The 22,847-nt window shown below is 38.3% G+C and overlaps 2 protein-coding genes across 5 annotated transcripts; one reads left to right on the plus strand and one right to left on the minus strand.

The window, feature by feature from the left end:
- Positions 1 to 1,912: 1,912 nt before the first annotated feature.
- Positions 1,913 to 13,715, minus strand: rbm5 (RNA binding motif protein 5). Of its 4 annotated transcripts, none has more exons than XM_056270347.1 (25): positions 13,549 to 13,715; positions 12,848 to 12,885; positions 11,342 to 11,534; positions 11,108 to 11,263; positions 9,656 to 9,725; positions 8,994 to 9,067; positions 8,173 to 8,256; positions 7,376 to 7,436; positions 6,840 to 6,905; positions 6,496 to 6,656; positions 6,233 to 6,330; positions 6,040 to 6,127; positions 5,881 to 5,949; positions 5,705 to 5,774; positions 5,456 to 5,535; positions 4,422 to 4,533; positions 4,223 to 4,314; positions 3,971 to 4,135; positions 3,662 to 3,802; positions 3,508 to 3,576; positions 3,247 to 3,420; positions 3,071 to 3,145; positions 2,865 to 2,965; positions 2,627 to 2,756; positions 1,913 to 2,311 (listed from the first exon to the last, which is right to left on the minus strand). In XM_056270347.1, the coding sequence occupies exons 2-25, from the start codon at positions 12,862 to 12,864 to the stop codon at positions 2,186 to 2,188; spliced, it is 2,472 nt and encodes an 823-aa protein (XP_056126322.1). In that variant the 5' UTR covers positions 12,865 to 12,885; positions 13,549 to 13,715; the 3' UTR covers positions 1,913 to 2,185. The 4 variants fall into 4 exon arrangements, with proteins under 4 accessions (XP_056126322.1, XP_056126321.1, XP_056126320.1 ...); XM_056270346.1 differs by having other exon boundaries at positions 3,508 to 3,579; XM_056270345.1 differs by having other exon boundaries at positions 12,824 to 12,885.
- Positions 13,716 to 18,293: 4,578 nt separating this feature from the next.
- Positions 18,294 to 22,439, plus strand: cysltr3 (cysteinyl leukotriene receptor 3). Its single transcript, XM_056270489.1, has 2 exons — positions 18,294 to 18,508; positions 21,021 to 22,439. Exons 1-2 carry the CDS (start codon positions 18,502 to 18,504, stop codon positions 22,280 to 22,282), a joined length of 1,269 nt encoding a protein of 422 aa, XP_056126464.1. The 5' UTR covers positions 18,294 to 18,501; the 3' UTR covers positions 22,283 to 22,439.
- Positions 22,440 to 22,847: the final 408 nt, after the last annotated feature.

Consider the following 22,847-nt stretch of genomic DNA (forward strand, 5'->3'; position numbering starts at 1 on the left):
TTGAGGTTTTTTATTTCATGTTTTAGGAGATTTTATGGTTCTAAATTATATTTATGCAGTAGTAATAATCCATTTATTCACTTTTCGATCATAGACCTGAAAATGAATTTTCAACTTAATCCGGGTCATACATCTTGAATGCTTTGGAGCACAGACTTCAGTTTGGTCCCTTTTTAAAGTCGACAGATTATTGCTGAAGTGGAAAAAGCTTAAAAAAGTGAATTTGAAATAAAGGGGAAAAAAGAGTTATAAAACGTTATATTTCTTATGAAAAATGCCATTTTCAATTTTTACATGGAATATATACACTCACCGGCCACTTTATTAGGTACCCCATGCTAGTAACGGGTTGGACCCCCTTTTGCCTTCAGAACTGCCTCAATTCTTCGTGGCATAGATTTAACAAGGTGCTGGAAGCATTCCTCAGGGAGTTTGGTCCATATTGACATGATGGCATCACACAGTTGCCGCAGATTTGTCGGCTGCACATCCATGATGCGAATCTCCCGTTCCACCACATCCCAAATATGCTCTATTGGGTTGAGATCTGGTGACTGTGGAGGCCATTTTAGTACAGTGAACTCATTGTCATGTTCAAGAAACCAATTTGAAATGATTAGAGCTTTGTGACATGGTGGAAGTAGCCATCAGAGGATGGGTACATGGTGGCCATAAAGGGATGGACATGGTCAGAAACAATGCTCAGGTAGGCCGTGGCATTTAAACGATGCCTAATTGGCACTAAGGGGCCTAAAGTGTGCCAGGAAAACATCCCCCACACCATTACACCACCACCACCAGCCTGCACAGTGGTAACAAGGCATGATGGTTCCATGTTCTCATTCTGTTTACGCCAAATTCTGACTCTAACATCTGAATGTCTCAACAGAAATCAAGACTCATCAGACCAGGCAACATTTTTCCAGTCTTCAACTGTTCAATTTTGGTGAGCTCTTGCAAATTGTAGCCTCTTTTTCCTATTTGTAGTGGAGATGAGTGGTACCCGGTGGAGTCTTCTGCTGTTGTAGCCCATCCGCCTCAAGGTTGTGCGTGTTGTGGCTTCACAAATGCTTTGCTGCATACCTCGGTTGTAACGAGTGGTTATTTCAGTCACTGTTGCCCTTCTATCAGCTTGAACCAGTCTGGCCATTCTCCTCTGACCTCTGGCATCAACAAGGCATTTCCGCCCACAGAACTGCCGCTTACTGGATGTTTTTTCTTTTTCGGACCATTCTCTGTAAACCCTAGAGATGGTTGTGCGTGAAAATCCCAGTAGATTAGCAGTTTCTGAAATACTCAGACCAGCCCTTCTGGCACCAACAATCATGCCACGTTCAAAGTCACTCAAATCAACTTTCTTCCCCATACTGATGCTCGGTTTGAACTGCAGGAGATTGTCTTGACCATGTCTACATGCCTAAATGCACTGAGTTGCCGCCATGTGATTGGCTGCTTTGAAATTAAGTGTTAACGAGCAGTTGGACAGGTGTACCTAATAAAGTGGCCGGTGAGTGTATATTTTCCAAAACACATTTTACTCAAAACAGCACAACTAGGTCAGCCTGCAAGTCGCTTGGGATAGAATCTGCTAAATTAATAATGTTGATGGCATTCTTTGGTCAACAGGCATCATAGACATTTGCAATGAAACCAAAACATTCTCAACTTTTGGTAGCATGACAGAACATCACTTTCACAAACCCTGTCATGCCTTTAGTAGTAAAAGGTGTGGTAAAGAAAAACAGGAAAGTCTTCCCTACAGAATATTTTAGCTTTCAGCACACAATACATTTCAGATTTGCCTTGTAAATATTTGATGGGTCTCAAACCAAACAACCCAACCTAATCTCATGAAAGAAGATTACACCAATTTTCTGTAAAAAACTAAAACAAAAAAACACTCAAATTCAAATCAGGTCGTCTCATTTATTTTTTCTTATGTACAAAAATGAGATCATATATAAACTTTACACCGTTCAAGATCTATTTTGGAAAAATCAAATAACCAAAAACGCGTTTCACATTTCTCTAGGACTTTGTACATTATGTACACATTCTTCTAGTCACATATCTTATGTTCATCAAGAGAGTTTCTGAAGTCAAAATAAATACATGACACTCCTCAGCACAGAGGATGAAAGTCACTAATATTTTTCTTTGCCAAACTGACAAAACAGATCCTCATTCACTCAATTTCTGTGAAGCGTGCAAACATGGCTTTTCGGACAGCATCCTTGTAGGTATCTGAGGCTGAGAGGCTGTAGCTGCTTCCTTTAGTTCCCAAACCGGCTCCCTTCGTTCTCAACTGAGCCTGCAGGCAAGATGACAGATTCATGTCGAAAACATCAGTCATGTCAGCTATGTGCACACATCAGTCAGCTACTGAGGTTGAGAACAGGGTTCAAAATTAACCTTATATGGAGCATGAGTTGACAAATTCATGACAAAGGAAATGTTTTCAAATTTTAAATGTTAGACCATGCATGCATGTTTTTCATAAACGATCATACTCCACCTACATTCACAAATACATTCATGCTAATCATACAAGATACATTTGTGTTAAAATGCTTACTAAATACTAAACGTAGCATGATAACATGACAGGTAGAATAATGAGTCGTACCTCAATAGGTGTTGTGATGCCCTGCTGGTTTCTACCCAGACCTTTGCCTTCCTTCCAGCCCATGGCCTGCAGCATCTTATTGCCGATATTATCGCTGTTCAATCCGTCCTTTGTGGGCTGTTCGTAATTTCTGCAAAATCGAATGGTGCAACGTGCATCTTAATATTGATAATGCACTTGTATTGTCATCGTAAACACCTCAAAACATATTGTGATCAAATAAAACACTTAAACTTACACTACAGGTGTTGGCTGGGTAAATTTCCTTTTCTTGGGTGCAGGGGGTTCAGGGATACCGTATTTCTCTCGTCTCTCGGCAGCCCTGTCTCTGTACTTCATCTGTTCAGAAAGAGGTAAAAGCGACATGCGTGTCAGCAAATTCCAGGAAATACTCTTTTAAAAGAAGGAAGTTTGGCTGCGTGTATTTGTAATGAGGTTTCACACCTCTGTCTCTTTCCTCTCCAACTCTTCCAGTTCTGCTTCGCTCAGTTTGGATCTCCTGAGAACCTCCAAGTTTTGCTGGAAAACAGACATATGATTATATAAATATGGCAAAGTAGATTTTCATATTTTCAGAAGCGACGGAAACGATAAAGACTCAAATGGCCCAGAGTAAGTACCTTGTGCAGGTCTGAGAGCTGCTGATGGCGGATCAGACCTTCTTTATTGGGGAACTGCCTCCGGCACAGCAGGCACGCCATCTTCTTCCAGTCGGTCAACTTGTCCTCCCTGTCATCTCCCTCCATGCACTCCTCCGGCTCACTGTCGCCGCTGTACGCTGCCACCAGCCCCACCTGTGGCGCAGCAAAGGGAGGTGAACAAATAAGCTCACGCGACTTGATAATCTGACATGTTTTGTAGTGGTGCGGTGCATTTGGCACCTTTGATGAGGAGCTCTCTTCTTCTGTTGCTTTGGACGCCTCTGTTACAAGCCTCTCCAGTGCCCCTGCCTGCTAATGTGCAAAGAAAAACACATTATGACTTATGACAAAACCACCATCATCATCAGAGAATGCAATGGGTCTTCAACAATACCTTCTTCTCGAAGAGTGTGAAACCAGCATCAGCTGCCGCCGCCTCCTTCCTCTCCTCCTGACTGATGGGCTGGAAGCTGCCCTTGAAGTTTTCTTTCTGTTTGTTCAGACTCTTGGCCCAGCGCTCCATGTCCTTCGCAATCTGACGCACAGAGAAAGAGGGATTTTTGAGCAAAATGAAGGACTGAAATCAAACTAAATTTTCTACATTTTTCAAACATTTTTCTCGCCGGCATGTTAGGGTGTCAAATAGTTGCTAGGACATTCCTAAAATGTTGGTATTCTGAGTGAGTTAGCAAACTTTTATTACCTGCTGAGCCGTTTTGCTCTTAGGTTTCTCTTTCTTCTCTTTGCCCTCTTTCTGAGGAGTGGAGGCAGCGTTCTGAGCCGCATTGTTGGCGTCCACCGCCGGCACGTAGGCCTGCTTCTCCCCGTCCCAGTACAGATACTGCTGAGTCTGGGAGTTGTAATAGTACTACAGACAGAAACAATGTTCAGAACCCTCTACAAGTTTTCAGATGAAATATAGCATCATCTTGCCAAAAAAGCATGGAACACATACATGCGTGTTGGGGTCGTAGTACAGGCCAGTGCTGGGGTCATAATAATACCCAGACGACTCATCGTACTGATATGATGAAGTGTCTGGGACAGCTAGAGGAAATGGGAAAATGGCAGAAGAATCAGAAAACAACCTGTAGCATCATGTCTGTCTCATGTCTGTATTATTGGATGGTGTGAATTTAATGATCTGATCTTACTGGCTTGGTTTTCCTGAGAGGTAGCAGTTGCTGTGCTGGTTGCTGAGACTGCTGGGGTGGAAATGGTGGAAGCGGCTGTGATGGGTTGTGTTTTGCCATCAATCTGTAATGTCTGAATAGAAAATGGGTTATAATGACATTAGAACGATCATTACACTAGGACAGTGGTTCTCAACCTTTTTTTTACTCCGAGGCCCCCATTGTCAAAGACAATATTTGAAGGATTCCAGCGATATTTCTGGTAATTTCGCTGTAATGACAAAGCTGCTTGTTCTCAAACTTTTTTTATTTACAGAAACTAGGAATGGCAATACATTAAAACAATGAAATAAATTATACATTTAATTACAGACATTAATGCCCAGTTTCACAGGCAAGGCTCAAGTCTAGCAACCTGCATTGATCTTAAAATATGTTAGTGACATTGTTTTGTCTCAAGATGCACACCAGCAATGTTTTTTTAAGCACATTTATAAAAGCTACTTAAATGTCTTAATTGACCTAATAAAATAATTACATTTAATTACAGAAGTTTCAATAACTGAATGGTTTTTCTAGTGGTTCGTGATTACTTGTTTTTATTTTTTTACAAATATTTCTCACAAATGGGAATTTCAACCCAATAAAATAACTTTCAGGTTGACATACCTAGAAATGTATTCTTGTTATAAAAAAATACCATCACTGTAAGATTTTATTTATATCCACGACTTTTTCCATGTCTAGAAATCACACTTTAAAATTCCCTCATATATCCAGGTTGATAAACTTGATAATTTGCCAGTTGTTGAGGGACTGGATTAAAAAATAAATAAATAAAAATGATTGAAAGTTACAGATTTTTTTTTAGCCATTTAAACTTAGTTCAATGCTTGTTTCGTCTTATTTGAAATGTTTTTAATACGATTTGGAAGGGCTGCTAGTGGGTCTGGGCTGCCTGGTTAGCAACTGATATATATATATATATATATATATATATATATATATATATAAAAAAAAAATAGCCAATTCATAGCATTAAAAAAAAAAGTTACCGTAGTAGGTTGATAGACCTGCGCAGTCTGAGAGATCACCACTCCTGTAGCAGCAGGAAGCACCTTCACACCTGGAGCCGCTGTAAATAAAAAAAATATCACAGGTTTTCACGTTGTAAACAGCAAGCACCACTAATCCTTTTATTTTTTATACAAAAGATCATGTTGATCTGGGAAAATGTCGACCTCTAACCACCCATTATGATTCACAAATTAAACTGGAAAGAGACAAAGCCAGGCAAACGTTACCTCCAAGTATGCCATTCGCCTGGGAAGGGTCCACAGCTCCAGCCTGCTGCTGATAGTACGCCTGGTACTCCTAAACACAACAACCCATCTTAGCTCAGTACTTCAATGTAAAACTGATTCACATAAATGGTGTACTGCACATATTTGTGTTGTTTAAGATGGTGCAGTCAGCTGACCTGTGAATAGGATACATATCCCTCTTGTAGGTAGCTGTATTCTGATGTCGGCTCCACACTCTGCTGAGGCTGTAAAGTGAAATGTAGTCAATTAAATCAGTCATGCATGCATAATTCTGCTTTAACATTGATGCATGGTTACTATAAAGTTGTTCGTACCTGACTAGAGGACCACTGAGCAGCTGCTATGGCTGTGCTGGCGACTGAAAAGGCACTAACACGGTTCCCATCTGGTAATAACAGATCCCTGAGGAGTGGAAAAAAGGCTTTTTAGTGAACTGAATTATTAATCAAGCTTCTGAGCAAGACAACTACAGATAACAGCATGAGGATATGAGTGAGAGGTACGTACTTTCGAGCACTCTTGGCATAGTCGACTCCAATATTCTTCCCATCCAGCTTGAGAGGGGGCTGTAAGCCTTGTAGGATGGTTAGGAGCTGTGATGCTTCCTGCAAAACCACAAACATTATCAGAATGTGCTAAAAACAAGCAAAAGTACTTATCAGAGCTTTCAGCACTGCAAAAAACACTGGTTTCACTTAAAGGAACAAAGACTATTTGATCTTTAGAACAGAAGAGATTTGTATAGACTGAAGAAGGGAGAAGATAGGTACCAAAGGAGAGGCAAGTTGGACGAAGGCAAACCCTCTATTCTGGCCCGTCTGTTTGTCCTTAATGAGGCGGATGTTGCCAGGCGAGAGGTTGGCGAAAGGGGCGAGTGCCGACAGTATGGTTTCAACAGTGGACTGAGGGGGGATGTTCCTCAGGATGATTGCTGTCAAAACATGCAAACATGTCAACGTGAATGCAAAAAAATGTACTGGTGGTTATACCAGTATCAACCAACATTGCTATTTAAATGTCAGTCTAGAAATTGGGCAATTTTGGAGGCTGACAATATGCAATTGATATTTCAGATATTTATTATGCATCCCTAACTCAATGGAAATGTCCTTACTATCGCCATAGTAATCTCCACTGGGTTGGGTTTCTGTGGTTCCTGTAGTGCTGCTGGACTCAGAATCTGAAAATAAACAAAGAACAAAAGCACATTGAGTTTCTTTAAACACAGTAGTCTGATTCAAACCACATCACTGCCCCATAAAAAGCTTTGGGAACATCATGAATCAATCCCTACAATGACAAAGTTATCGGCTGTTTTTAAATGATTGGCATTGATGAGGCAGATACTGTAAACGATAATATAAGGGGTTATTGTGTTTTATTTTTTTGATGCCTGATTTGACCAACAAGCATATACACCTCTGAAAATGAGCCATATTATCAGGTACTAGCTACAAAAAAAGCAAACACCAGCAATTATGAGAGATATAAATATTCATCACCATCATGTTTTAGTTAAGAAAACTGTAGATGACAACAACTGCACATACATCTTAGTAAAAAATAAATAAAAAAAATAAACATGACAGTGTTTGACTGGACCATCCGGGTGGGTGCAGACAGCGGTTTCCTTCTCCGGGATCTACTTACCCACTTTAGCTGCGCCACACCTGAAGCACTTCAGCCTTCTCCGGAAATTGTACAGGCCACACTGCAAGCAACCGGTCATATTGTTTTAATTGACACTTCTGCTATGGGGCATCAGGTAACAAGCACACTACAGTGGCTTGAACACTTACCGTGGTGGACAGCATTTAAGATCTTAGCTTGAGTCACTTATTTTCTACAATATTCATCATTTATTTTAAATGCCGTATCTGCATCAAAGGCTATCTTCATAGGAAAAAATATATAATATACAATAACTTTACCTTGTATACACACACTACCGTTCAAAAGTTAGGGGTAAATAAGACTTCTTAATGTTTTAGAAAAACATGTCTCATGCTCACCGGGGCTGCACTTTTTTAAATTAAAAATATAGTATAAACCGTAATATTGTGAAACAATCCAATTTAAAATTATTTTCTATTTCAATATATTAAAATTAATTTTATTTCAGTGATGGCAAAGCTGAAGACTTCAGAAATCATTCTAATATGCTGCTGAAGTTTTTATTATAGTTTATTTATTTGAAACATGAATCTTTTGTAACATTATAAATGTCTTTACGGTCACTTTTGATCAATTCAATGCATCTCTTAAAAAAAAAGGTTTCTTTCAAAAATACAAGGCTGACGGCAAACATCTGAACGATAGTGTAGAGAAATATATCTCCTTTTATACTGGTTTTAATATCCAATAAATTTCCTGAATGAGACCATTACAATATCATCATCATGAAACAGCAATTTTAACTTTAGTTTTGGGAAGCCCATGTAACTTACTGAGTTGCAGAGCCAGTCCTCAAACTTGTGCCGGTTGTTGCTGTAGTGCACGGCAACACTCTTGCCTTGAACAGTCAGCAGTTTCTGGAAAAGGAAGAAAGGGTTTGGTTATTTCCTCTCTTGCAAAGGCTTGATCTCAGCCCAAGAACAACCACATTAGCCACGAGGGTTTAGGGTGAGGATCGCCCGGGAGGGTTTAATGTGTAAGATGGTGTGTGTTTGGGACCCGAGTGTCCGGATGGGGCCGGAACAGAGTGTAAAAAAAAGGCACTCCTTTCTTAAACGGGATGTGGGGGGGGGGGACTTTCTAGACGAGGCATTTATTTTCTCTGCGCAAAAGAACAAATTACTTTTTATTTTAATGCTGAGGTCCATGAAATGGGATGTTAAATATAGCACCACACTTCACTTCTACTTCTAGACTTGAACAACTTCACACAAAAAAAAAATCAACTATGAAAAACACATTTTTCAATGCACTGACCATTTTTAGCTTAAAACCCATTTGAGTCATTCAAGTCACACCTGAACTTTATTATTTATCGCTGTCCCTCTTAAAAATCAGTGCTTTTTTTTTAACCCGTTTTAACAGTTCTGGTAAAAAGTTAATAACATGACTTAGGAGAAAAGCCAGCGTTTCCATCAAATGGCTCTTCTATGTTTTGGTCACACCTTGCCTTCAAAAACAAGAGCTCTGGTCCATTTCTGTCCATATAGTCTGCTGGGGCAGCAACTTTGCTTTTTTCCCTCAGTTTGTCTTTTTGTAATCAAATTGCATTAATCCCCAGGGCAAAAGCTAGACTTGGTGATTAGGAAGCAACCTGATTGGTCTCCATCCATCGGGTAGCAGCTTGCAAGTGATAAAACTCCACGAAGGCGAAACCTCGGCTTATACCTAGAGAGGCATTCAGATATACAGACGGGAGGCGTGTTAGTTTAAATGGTTCAGTTGTACAACATTCAAACTCTGTCACAAACTGCTTCGTGACCCCCTTGACCCAGAGAGGCCAAAGAGATGTAGGGGGGTTGCCTGGAAACTTTTACCATAGCAACAGCACCTTATAATATTCTAGCTGTTGGTCTAACGATGATAAAGTAGGTTGAATCAATAATCAAAGCAAACAGTCATAAACAGGTGAATCTTAAAATAATCTTTATGAGACAGATGCTGCCATCAGATAAACTTGGACGATCTTTTATATGCGTGTACCTACTTAAACAAGATAAAGAAGATACATGACTGCTTCTACGTTCATGTAACTTAAATTGGCACAAATAAAACTCTGCCAATTTTGCGCCACACAAAAACTTACCTCCAAAACATGTATCTAATGTGCAACAAATTTCTTAACTCAGTAGCCTGAAGGGTAAACCTGGTCAGATAACATGTTGCTATGGCAAAAGGCGTTTGAGCGGAAGCAGGTTGGCCCAGCGGACACAGGTTTGTTTGGGAGGGGAAGGATCCACGGTACATCAGTCTCACCTGTTCTCTTTTTCATCAGCCTCACGTCCATCGGCTTTGGCCCCTCCAGCTGGTCAATGGCTGCTCGAATCTGTGGATTACAAGGCGAAGTCAGATAAAGTTTGTTCAAGACCAAGTCAATTTCATTTAGATTTTCACAGTGAAGTCCTGGATAAAAAAATAATAGTTAAAACAAACTAATTATTGTAATATTTAAAATTATATTTTACTTAATTTATTTGAGTTTTATTCTTATTTCATACATTCATTAAATCTTAAAAGATTGCCAACGATTCAAACACCCATTCGATCTTATTCCTAAATGAGAATTCACCTGTGTCTATTAAACCTTTGACGAAGACAATCACAGCGAACATACTTCAACTCAACTTCAATCAACTTTATTAATCCCACAAGGGGCAATTAGTTTTAGAGCAGCATGTTTGCAACAATACATAACACAATCAGTACTCACATACTGTCAGTCAGTTATGTGCACATTTACCTCAACCTCAAAAAACCCTACCTAGAGTTAAATATTTTAATCGCAGAAGAGAGAGCAGTTGTCATGTACAGGTATTGTTATTTCTGTTACAACAATTCAAAATATCACAGAAGTACCGGGATAAAAGTTTATAGTTTGGATATAAACACTGCTGTGTACAGAGTGATCAAAATAGTGTAAAACACCTTTTGCACGCAACTTCACGCTTCAAATAAACATTTTAATAACAAATAAACATACGTTACGCTTGTTTACGTTACACACCACCACTATGCTACTAGCCTACTACACGAAACATGTCTTTTTTCTGCCTCCCGGTTGCGTGCTCAAGCAGCGATGATGTTGCAAAGAAATCCATGTATTGCAAGTCCACAAGAGCATATGAAGTGTGCCTTTTGGGACAGGGCCATTGAATCATTCATTCAAGAGATTCGTTCAAAAACAGATTCATCTAGTAATGAAACAAGTGAAGTCTTAATGAGCGAGTCATTGAAACATTCATTCAAACAGATTTTTTAAAACCACTAATAAAAGTTTTAAATTGACTTAACATTTTTCCAGAACTTCTAGTAAATTACATTTTATTTTGTTAGTCTATTCAGACATCTTGATCTCTATTTTAAATAAACAAAATTGTGATTCTCAATTGATCATGCAGCTTTATCACTGCAGACATTTCCATGATAAGCTTTTATTAGTTCAGGGCCTGGAATATTTAATAATAATAATAATAACAAAATAAATGTCATAAATATTCTAGGCCCTATTTTAAAAAATCTTATCACAGAAATGTGTGAATATACTTAATAGTAATAAAAAAAAAAATACATTTTAATATTGGCTATACTCAATGCAGAATTTTCCATTATACGATTGTATTAATTACGGCTTTTTAAAGATTTTATTTCAATGGAAACTTCATATGACACTGTTTCTGACCGTTTGGGGAAAAAAGACAAAGGACTTACATCTGCTTCTGTGGTGTTCATGGGCAGACCCCGGAGCATGATGGTCTTGCTCTCCTTCTCGTCAGCTGGGTCTCCTCTGTAGTCATGCTCAGAGTAATCACCATCCGAGTGGTGTCCGTCGTCAGACCCGTCGCTGCTGCGCCGTTTCCTTCCTCTCTGTAACACGGATGAGAATTAGTAAAGTGAGCATCATGTCAAAACATCAAATAAGCATTCATATTGGTAAGTCCTCACCTCAGGACTGTCCCTGCTCCAGTATCGATCGCCTCTGTCACCACGTTCACCATCGTAACGGTCACTACTACGACGATCATCACTCCAGCGATGAGAGTCGTATCCGCGATCGTCTCGATCTCGACGGTCCCTGCGGTCGTCGTCGCGAGACTGTTCAGAGCCGTACCTGCCACTGCGTTCTGTACGGCTAACCCTAGAGTTACATTAAGAGATTATGATATTATGACGTTCAATTTAAGTTGCGAGTAGGGATGTGTCCGAAGCCAAATACTATGTTTGGAAAGGAAATTACGCATTCTACGGAGCCCCTAAAGGGACATGTTGAAGAAAGAAAGAAAAGATAACGCCTGGCAAATAAAAAAATTCAGTTTGGATTTAAATATGCAAATGCTTAAGAGTCCATGATTTGGATCAGTATTGCAGTGATTATTATGTTTATAGTATGTTATATGTTTGGCAACAGTTCTTCTAACCCTAATTGATGGAGTGTGTAGCTTTTCATTTCTTAAACAACCATGTAGGAAGACACACCATGGCCATTGTCCAGGATGACATTGTCAAGATACATCAGGCTCAAATTGTGAAAGAATGGTTGAGGAGGAGCATGAAGAATAGTCAATAGAAGATCTTGACCAAAAATGTATGCACCTCTTGATGGAAATAACATCACAACATCTATTTCCATCATAGTCCAGCACTCTGTAAAGTATCCTCCAGCACATCCCAGACTTTCAATTAATTTATGGTCTGGACTGAAGAGGTGTCAATTCATGTGTGAAAATGATTCTTCATGCTCCCTCACAACCATTCTTTCAGTTTGTTTGAGCCTGATGAATCTCGGCATTGTCATCTTGGAATATGGCCATGATGTGTCTTCCTACACGGTTGTTCAAGAAATGAAAAGCTACACACTCCATCAATTAGGGTTAGAAGAACTGCTGCCAAACATATACATGGTAGAAACATAGTAATCACTGCAATAATGATCCAATCACATACTCTTTTTAGGCGTTTGCCTATTTAAATCCAAACAGCGACTTTTTTTAGCGCAGTGTGTATATTTCGCTTTAATTTCTATAATTGGGTAATTATATTATAATTTGAGGGCATCATGGAGCCGCTATCAATATGGGGGTATTGAAATTGCTTTTGAATGCAGGCTCACTTTTTACTTTCCAATTTGCAATCACGCATGCAGTGAATATAGGGAGCAGCGGTACTGGCCACATATTTTACAAGATAATATGTGTCAATGATGCTTAGGACCTGTTGCGCACCAAATCCTCCGACATGGTCCTGTCAGTCATCTCTTCTTTCTATCTTCATTCTTCACATAAGTAAAATTTGATGTAATGTAACCGACTACCGCAGCAAGCCTAACCATGTCCCTTCCTGGGCTTCGTAGAATGCGTTTTCATTTTTAGTGCCTTTCCAAATGCGGATTTGGGCTTCAGGCACATCCCTAGTTGTGAGAATATTTACCTCATCAAGTCATAAAACACTGACCGTTTATCTGCACCCATCTTCGTTTCTCAATACAAGGCCTATTAAAAACGTACAGAACAAATTGTTATAGTACAATGTTAATGTTGCACATATCATAAAGACAAATTATATGACATGACAAAGCCTTGTGTTAGAACCACAAACGTATTTGCTATTGGTTCAATTATATAAAGTAACATGGTACTACTGTGTTTTCTATTGTACATGTCATGTACCATGGTATTCTTAATACCATGTCAGTTACGTAACAATTACCATAATATCACCATTTAATAAGACCACAGCACTTGTTATAAGTAAAACACTACGATACTTTCTCACACACACACACACACACATCCATACATACATATATATATGTAGAGAGAGAGGGAGAGGGGAGATAGAACTGAATGCATTTTAATAACACGGTATTTAACTTACATGGCAATTCAATGTAACGTTAACGTACTTAAAAGAATACCATAGTAACGTTACATGCCCGTTAAACAATATAATTACCAATATATGTCGGAAAAACATGCTATTTCAATGGTACATGGCTAAAAAGCCAGTGGTAGTAGTTTTTGTTCGTGTGGTATTAATTTTCGTTATGTGATAAGTTTAGTAAGCTAACAGGAAGGCACATCAAAATGGAGACTGTGTCGTCGTGTTGTCGTTGAAAAAGGCGCAAAGAACGCCACGAAACAACGAAAACTTACCAAATATATTTCAACGAAACACTGAAGTAAAATATTTCTCAAATATTGAGAAGTGCAATGACTGCCAACAGATCACCTCTCTCCAAAAGATCACACTCTTGGTCAGATCATTCGATGTCATCCGCAGCTAAAATGGTCTACAAGCTTCTCCTTCCCAGAATGCATTTAGATGGGAAGGTGACGTATTGTTCTTGCTGTTGCATGATGGGAAATATAGTTTCTTTCAGCCGTTTGGCAGATCGCTCCTCCTCTAATGTCCATCTATGACATTTGATCAAAGGATAACAAACTATTTGACTAACTGAGAACCTAGAAGTACATCATTTATTATATAATATAGGCTATAGGCTATTCTTCTCGTTTTTGTTGTGATGTAGGCCTATGCTATGATGGTGGTTGTTTATTATCAAGATTGTTTAAATACCATATTTTTGGACATAGGCTACTCCTCTAATGTCCATCTATGACGTTTGATCAGAAGATAAGCTATTTGACTAACTGAAAAACTAGAAGTATATAAATTATTATTTATACTATGTAGAATTTTTTCTTCTCGGTTTTGCTGTTAGTTTTTACACATATTTATGATAACAAAATTATTGAAATACAATATTTTTGGACATCCTCTAACGTTCTGTGACTTTGACTAACTGAAAACCTAGAAGTTGTTTTATGGTTCTTTTTGCATAACAAGCCTAACAACAATATGTTTTATTACGAATATATTTAGATTTATTAAGAATATTATTAAGAATGTGCTTTAAGATAATACAATTATTTTCTTATAGCCACATGATAAAAAAATTATTTAAATGTCCTATATTTGGTCATGTAAAGGGAATTGGGCAATTATGCTACGTACTACGGAGCCCCTAAAGGGACGTGGTGGTGGAAATTTTTTTAGGATGGGATAATTTTTTTTTTTTCAAATCTTTTGCGTTCCCCCAAGAAACTTTGCGTTCCCTCGCAAAACTTTTGCGTTCCCTCGCAAACATATTTGCGTTCCCACGCAAAACCTGTTGACAGCTCGGACAGACACTTCCTGTTTAATGCCCCGCTGGCTGTGTTTCAGAGCTCCGTACGTTAATGGAGGGTTTCATAGTGTTTGAACTTGGACTCAAATATAAAGAAATGCGGTCAGTGCTTAACTCAAGGTGTTCAGTGAATTTGCTGGCAATATATTCACATGCTGCTCAATGAGTCAAAATCGGAAGTGCTTATATTTGGTCCACCTAAGTTAGCTTAACAGGTTACTTTACATCTTGATCCCTTAGCCATTAAGGTGAATACCCAAGCAAGGAACCTTGGTGTAATTTTTGATTCAGAACTGAAATTTGACAAACAAGTTAATGCTGTGGTTAAAAGTAGCTTTTATCAGCTAAGGAGCATTGCCAAATTAAAGAGTATTTTGTCATTTAAGGACATGGAAATTGTCATTCATGCTTTTATCTCATCCAGATTGGATTACTGCAACTCGTTATATTTGGGACTGTCTAGGAAATTGTTATCAAGGCTGCAACTGGTGCAAAATGCAGCAGCCAGATTATTGACTGGCACACACAAATGGTCTAGGATTTCTCCGGTATTGGCCTCTTTGCACTGGCTTCCAGTCGAATTTAGAATCCAATATAAAGTTCTGTCCATGGTTTTCAAAGGTCTGCATGGACTGGCTCCGGAATATGTGGCACGTCTGATACACAGACAGCATCACTTTTCTTCTCGACCACTTAGATCATCCCAGAGCTTGTCCCTACATGTTCCGAAATCAAGGTTAAAAACCAAGGGAGATCGTGCATTTTCTGTGGCAGCCCCGCGTCTTTGGAACAGTCTTCCTTTGCATATCCGATCCTGTGACTCGCTAGAATGTTTTAAATCTATGCTGAAAACACACCTATACGCTGTGGCCTACAATGGCCCCGAGGCTTCTGGTTACTGATCAGGGTCGGATATTAACCCAGTGTTTTGTGTGAGTACTGTCTGAGTGTTTGAGTAATTTTTAGATCTGTACAGCACTTTGGCCAACTTGTGTTGTTTTTAAATGTGCTTGACAAATAAAGGTTGATTGATTGATTGATGCTATTCGAACTTCCCGGATCAATATTCTTGAGCTAAACGTTGTTAAAACACAGACGACACCTATTTACAATCACAGTAACCTAGACAACGAGCTACAACCCAATTCTCCTCAAAAGAGCTTTATAATATAAATGTCTTTAACCGGCCGATTGTGAGACAAGTCCGAATTAGGGACCGTCTGCAAAGTGCAAATCCCAAAAACCTTCTGCACATTTTATATTATTTAACATATTCAATAGCTTCACTGTGATACAATGTACGCTACTGTCACCAAATTCAGTTCCAATAACTTTACCCTTTTTAGAAAAAATTATCAGTAACTTCACACTGTTATACAGTGTAATGCCATCAAATTCAGTAAGCAAATATAATGCAAAAGCTATAGTTGTAACTATTATGTTAGCTGCGTACAGTAGGGGAGAGCCGGGACGGTTGAAGCACTTTTCGGATAAACGTCATTTTCTAAGATAAGATTACAAATAGATTTTTTTTGTTTTTGTAATCAACAACTCACATAGTGTTCTCTTAGTATCATGTGTTATTCAGTACAAATATAGAATGATTTAAGTAAAAATTGACTTTGAACGGGAGTTGTGCTTTGTTTCAAACACAGGGGTGGGAAAGATGAAACATTACAGTTTAAACAGCAACTGTTCATCTAATGTTTGTTTTTATGAACAATACCTAACAAGTTAATTATGTACATAATTGTTACAAACATGTTTTGTTATTTATTTTAATTTAAAGGTTCATATTAACCATTTTATTCTGTCGCCCAATAAACAATAGGCGATAAGCCGTGCGCATTTTGCGTGCTCTTTCTAATATGCTATTTTGACGAATCCGTTTACAATTCATATTCTTACATTTCTTCCTTAAATCATATTGAGTGTTTGCTAGTTGAATAGCCTGTTATTATGAAGAAAACAAGGTCAACCGGTATATGATAAATGAAATTTATTGAAAATGGGACAATTATTATTAAAGAGATAACATGGACCAGTAGCCTATATGAATTTATTAACAGTAGGCTATAGGCTGAATAAACAAATATGAAGAGTAGCCTATAGGTTAAAAAACGAATAATATATATATATAGGTTTTCCTATGTAAGAGGCGCCTCCTGCCAGTTAAACCCGTTTTACACTTAAACTAAAAAACTCTGATATTACACACTTAAGGATGTGTTGCAGTACTAATACACCTTCCATATTATTATTACAATGGCACATGAAAACATAAATACAACTTGTCAGTAAAAAAAAAGTGCTGCACGAAGGAATTCACTAACCGCACTCAAAAACAGCTTTCCGGCTCTAACTTTAAAACGGCATGACGTAAAGAAGGCATTGCGTGCTGTACGTGTTGACGAAATTTGACGTAAATGACGTGAGTTGTTTTCGAGGAAATCGTTCTGTTTCATCCGTCCCGCGTTTCAATCGTCCCGGCTCTCCCCTACCAATAATTTGTGTAAAGAATAGCCCTACTTATTTTTTTATGTGCGATTACTTCCCAAACTAAGTGTTGTATAACCAACATTAGAGCAGTGATGTGTGAACTAAATTTTTGTGTGTTACAGTGAAGTTATTAAAAAAATTTTTTATATATAATATAAAATGTGCAGAAGCACTGCAGTATGACCAGTGAGTTTACCATTGATGTGTAAACTGAATTGGGTGGTTTGTAACATTGAAGTTAATGACTATTTTTTTTATATATTTTTGACTATGAGTTGATGCTGTAGTCGTTTTTTGGGTTATATTGCACTTTGCAGATGGTCCCTTCGGACTCAGCCGCCTGCGTGTTTTGAGGAGAATTGGGTTGTAGCTCGTTGCCTAGGTTTCTGTGATTGTAAATAGGTGTCGTTTGTGTTTTAACAACGTTTAGCTCAAGAATATTGATCCGGGAAGTTCGAATAGCATGTTGCCAGCAACTTCACTGAACACCTTGAGTTAAGCACTGACCGCATTTCTTTATATTTGAGTCCAAGTTCAAACACTATGAAACGCTCCATTAACGTACGGAGCTCTGAAACACTGACAGCGGGACATTAAACAGGAAGTGTCTGTCCGAGCTGTCAACAGGTTTTGCGTGGGAACGCTAATCTTTGCGAGAGAACGCAAAACTTTTGCGTGGGAACGCAAAACTTTTGCGGGGGAACGCAAAAGTTTTGCGAGGGAACGCAAAAGATTTGAAAAAAATATATATATATCTCCCATCCTAAAAAATTTCCCACCACCACGTCCCTTTAGGGGCTCCGTAACCTACGCAAACCACATCTGCTCAAAGAAACTGCCAAAGAAGAAAAAACACCTGAAGTGTGAGGTGTGGTTTCACTGGAAATATTTAGGAAGTTTCTGAAGTCTGATTCAATTTAACGAATCGATTCGTTTGAACTCACTAAGAAAACATTTCGAATCTTTATTCAAAAGCTTCCCCCGAAGTCAAAGTTTACGTTCATCTTAGTGTTACAGAAATTATGCTGTATACCACTATGATTTCGATTAGGTTATATCCATATCGCGTCGAATGCTGTGTAGTTTGTTTCACATCTCTGCAGTCGAATACGCTGTGCGAATCGGCTCGTATGAATAATTGAAAACAAGCGATTATTTTGCCAAGGCGACAACTATTGGATAGTCTGGTGTACTTCGTGCGTTAACTTACGACTGATAGTACGCTTCACTGGAATTACGGGTTGGACACCGGAGTACAGAGACAGCATTCTTCATGCACTTTTTAAAGGAAGCAGACACTTGAAACTGCCGAGAGGGAAGCATATTGACATTTTGTTGCATAGCGCTCTCAATACAAAAATCTTGACTCACTCGGATTCATCAGTCCGCTGATGATGAGGAGCATGCTGGTCAAAAGAGAATGACAGGTGAGTGAAACTCCAGTCACAGCCTCATACGAGTCATATTGAGTTTTACATTTTAATGTCAGTGGATGTATTCTATATAGCTAGATCTGAAATTAATTTATAATGGTGGGCTATTTATTTACAGGATAGAATATCATAATATTGGTAGTCCAAAGTCCATAGTCCAAAATACAGTTTTTCGACATATTCTTGGAGTGCCATGTCAAAAAGCTACCATTATACAATTTCAAAAAGGTACAAATAAACCTTTTTGAAATTGTATATAATGGTACCTATATTTGGCACTCCAAGAATATGTCGATATGACTTGCACTATGGTAGTACCATAGTCTTGGAACTACCTTCAAGTAGCCTATTAAATACTATTTACTAGGGCTGGGTATTGACACAAATTTCACAATTTGATTCGATTTCGATTCACAAGCTTCCAATTCGATTCGATTCCGATTCGATTCAATATTGATTATTTTGGATATCAGGTAGGCTGCATGGCACATTTTCTCAAGGAAAACAAATCTCAAATGGGAGTCAGTTATAGCCTACTAGGCTTATTAGCCTACTATAATAGTGAAGGTAAAAATTAACTGATTTGTAGTTATACAAACACTTAAAATACACTTTTATTTATTTTTATAATAAGAAAGTTATATGAAATATAAACATTTAAATGGTGGCTGTCATAAAAACTTGCCAGATTTATTCAAACATGCATTAAATATTGAAGAACATTAAAAATTATAATGAATATGTAATATGGTGCATATTTAGCAAAATGCTCCTCTTTAGAGTACATTTTTCTAGCTGACTAACGAGTGTATGTTCACTGCTGGATATGGTTTTTCTGAGGTAAATGTGACGTTACATGACATTGTTTAAGCTTTTTTTACTAACCTTTCCACAGTTGAAACACTGATTGAGCGATTCCATGTGACATGATACGGATTTCGATAAGTTGTAGGCCTACTCTATCTTTTAACACTTTCAGATGCTCATTCATGTTTATTTCGCGCTGTAACTGGTATTATTAAGGCAGAAGAGGAGCTTCTCTTGAGCTGAGCTGCGCCCGAGCGATCTCACGCAACAGCGCCAAAACGGTATTTATGTTTTTGAATTTCGTAAGAAAATGGACGTAATTTGAAATGTGAGACTTTATTTAGTATAAATAGTAACAAAGCACACAGATTATTGCGATTTATTGGATAGGATGCGCGCTACAATGTTCCATTCATTCATCTTGAGATTTAAGAATCGACATCGGTTCGTAAAAATGAGAATCAATTAATATCGAGAAATTGATATTTTTTTACCCAGCCCTACTATTTACGTACCATGTATATACTAAAGTATCGTATCATCTCTGTACCATGGTATCCTCTTCACATTACCTTTTTTTGTAAGGAATTACCATGATAAAATATGATAATACCTTTGGTACTTTTTATAAGACTTGTGGGCAAACTTGTTCTATGAGTTATTCCAGTTTAAACAGCTTTAGTGTATTAGTCCATTTACTTTGACAATAGAACCAGACTTGTTTATTTACTTCCAGAACATTGGATTAATAAGCAAATTAATAATTAACAGTGCCTTTCTTTATGCAGAAAAACGGTTCATGTTTTGTTTTGCAGGTCTATGAAATCTGTCATTTGAATATTGTTAGTGTGCAACAGTTTTCATTTCACCCACTGAATATTCTTTTGCATATGTTTTGCATATGAACTATGGATGGGAGTACTGGAAACAACAGACTTCTTGATAAAATAACGATATTTGGGTGAAAAATAATAAGGACATGACAAATAACATTACATTCAATTATTTTATTTATTCATTCAAATGCATTCAAATATAATTGTTTTAAATAAAATATTAAAATAAACTATTAAATATAAAACTGCATGCATAAAAATTATACAAGTCTAGAAAAGTTTTGTTTAAAATAGTTTTAGATAAAGTAAAGTATATTATACTTAGCAGTTTAAGAAACACAACCCTGCTGTCTGTATATCAAACCTCCATGGCAATATCAATTTTTAACCTGGAAAATCGAGGGGAGTTTTTAAACCTGTGTTTTAAATAAAAACACTATTTCCTGGTTTAGTAAGCTATTGTTGAGCAATGCCTTCATTTTAGCATTAATTACTTTCTTATGTCATTTCTTTATCATATTATCAGCATGCTTAGTCTTAGTCACTAGACTCACATCCATTCAGAGTAAAATCAAAAACACATGCTAAGAGTTTTTCTTAAAATTTGCTGCAACAGCTGAAGTTGAGTGACCTGCAAATTTGCATAGCCAAAAGATGCTTGACCGGTACAGATTGACCTCTTTGCTCGACAGAGTTTGTTGATGTAGATTTTAACAATTTATTATTATCATTATTATTTGTTCTTTTAACTAGTAAAAACAGAAGCAAGTATAATTTTGCATACTTAAAGCCTATCGTGACTGCACTTATTCTGCTCGCAACACAATTGTTTTATATCTAACTTATTCTCTTTTTGTCTCCAGATCCCACGTTTACATCAGAAACTCCGTTCCAGCCCAACGCCAGCCAAGAACATGCATGCCTCAACCAGACACTTAGGGACAGCGAATACTTCAAATTTATGGCATACACTATCACGTACAGTGTTGTGTTCCCTATTGGATTCATCAGCAACGTACTGGCTTTGGTTGTGTTCCTGCGCTTCACCCCTAAGAAGACTGCCAGTACGGTTTTTATGACTAACTTGGCCATTTCAGATGCTAGCTTCTCCTTGACTTTGCCCTTCCGCCTGGTCTACTACTTTAGGGGCAGTCATTGGGACTTCCCAGACTGGTTTTGCCGCTGGTGTGTATTTTCCTTTTACGTGAACCTGTATACAAGCGTATTGTTCCTTACTGGCCTTAGTGTACTACGGTACCTCGCCGTGCTTCACCCCATGCGCCACAGGAAACAGGCCACGGTGTGGCGAGCCAGTCTATCATGCTTTGCGATCTGGATATTTGTGGCCTTCTTGTCAACGCCGTTCCTCATGTCAGGTACTTTAGAACGGGATGGTAAGATTATCTGCTTTGAACCCAGGAACATCATGTCATGGAAGCGCATATTTATCTTGAACTATGTGGGGGTTTCGTTAGGATTTGTCATTCCGTTTATTACAATACTAATCTGCTACAGCTGCATCTTCCACAAACTCATCTTTGGGCAGAAAAACATCAGGAAACAAAAGCAGATCAGCTGCCGACGCACGGTGTGTTTGATCGTGGTTGTCCTGAGCACGTTCCTGCTGTGTTTCCTACCATATCACGTCATTCGCACGGTCCATCTGCATGCCGTTGTTTCAGGCCAGGACTGCCAGGTCAGAAAGTACCTCCTGAAAGTTCTGGTGCTCTCGCTGTGCATGGCGGCATCCAACAGTTGCTTCAATCCCATGTTGTACTTCTTCGCGGGAAAGAACTTCCGCAAGCAAGTCCATAAAGCTTCAGTTCAAATAAAGAAAAATTCCATCAATCACGGTGATTTCTCGTCTCTTCAACGCCGGACCCAATCCGAAACCTGTCAGAAGACAAGATGCCAAAGGTTCACTCCCGTACGCCAAGACTGTCTGCCATGTTCCTCAGACAACTCCTGTCAGGTCATAAGCAAAAAGAAGCCCGATGGCTGCGTGCCTGAAAAGCAATGCAAACTTTCTGACTCTGCAAAAAAGCAGCAGATGACTGACAAAGGAAAGTCTAAAATGATTTGCAGTAGTAAAGAACAGAGGAAGAAATCGGAGTGTGAAGAATAGATGTCTCTATTGTTGTCATGAATAAGCAAATTCAATGCATTTCTTTTTTTCCCTTTCACTTCTCAACTGTGAGACTAAAATGTTTACAGATGTTGGGCATTAGATAAGTCTAGGTGAATCTCACACAACCTCAAACATGGGTCTTTTTTTTTTTTGGACTGTTTATGCATTTGGCAGATGCTTTTATCCCAAGCATCTTACATCAAATTCAAGGAATGCATGTTCTTGTTCGACTCATCCAGGCACGCTCTTAAAAATAAAGGTCACAGAAGGGGGTTTTCATAGCAGTGCCATTTTGGTCTTCAAAGAACCTGTGTAAAGAACATTTTAATAATCTAAAGAATCAATTCTACTCTTAATAACCCTTTGTCCAATGGAAAGGTTCCATGGGTGTTAAAGGTTCTTCATGGAACCACAGATGCCTGTGATAGCAAACAGAGCGGTTGCAATCACACCAGGATCAAACACTGAAGCAGTAAAAAACCCAGGTGTTAAGAGCATGATGAAAACAACAGAACCGCTACGTACTAAAAACAGCACCAACTCCCCTTCATAAAAAAATGTA

The sequence above is a fragment of the Rhinichthys klamathensis genome, unplaced genomic scaffold (genome assembly GCF_029890125.1).
Source record: "Rhinichthys klamathensis goyatoka isolate OS25496 unplaced genomic scaffold, OSU_Roscu_1.1 h1tg000303l_1, whole genome shotgun sequence".
Lineage (NCBI taxonomy): Eukaryota > Metazoa > Chordata > Actinopteri > Cypriniformes > Leuciscidae > Rhinichthys > Rhinichthys klamathensis.

Coding starts and splice junctions, on each gene's coding strand:
- rbm5 (XM_056270344.1), bottom strand. CDS start 12,864: ATGGGTGCAGATAAACGGTCAGTGTTTTATGACTTGATGAG. Junction 5,950..6,039: donor CTCAGTGGTCCTCTAGTCAG/GTACGAACAACT, acceptor TTCACTTTACAG/CCTCAGCAGAGTGTGGAGCC. Junction 4,315..4,421: donor CTCTCAGGAAAACCAAGCCA/GTAAGATCAGAT, acceptor CATTTCCTCTAG/CTGTCCCAGACACTTCATCA.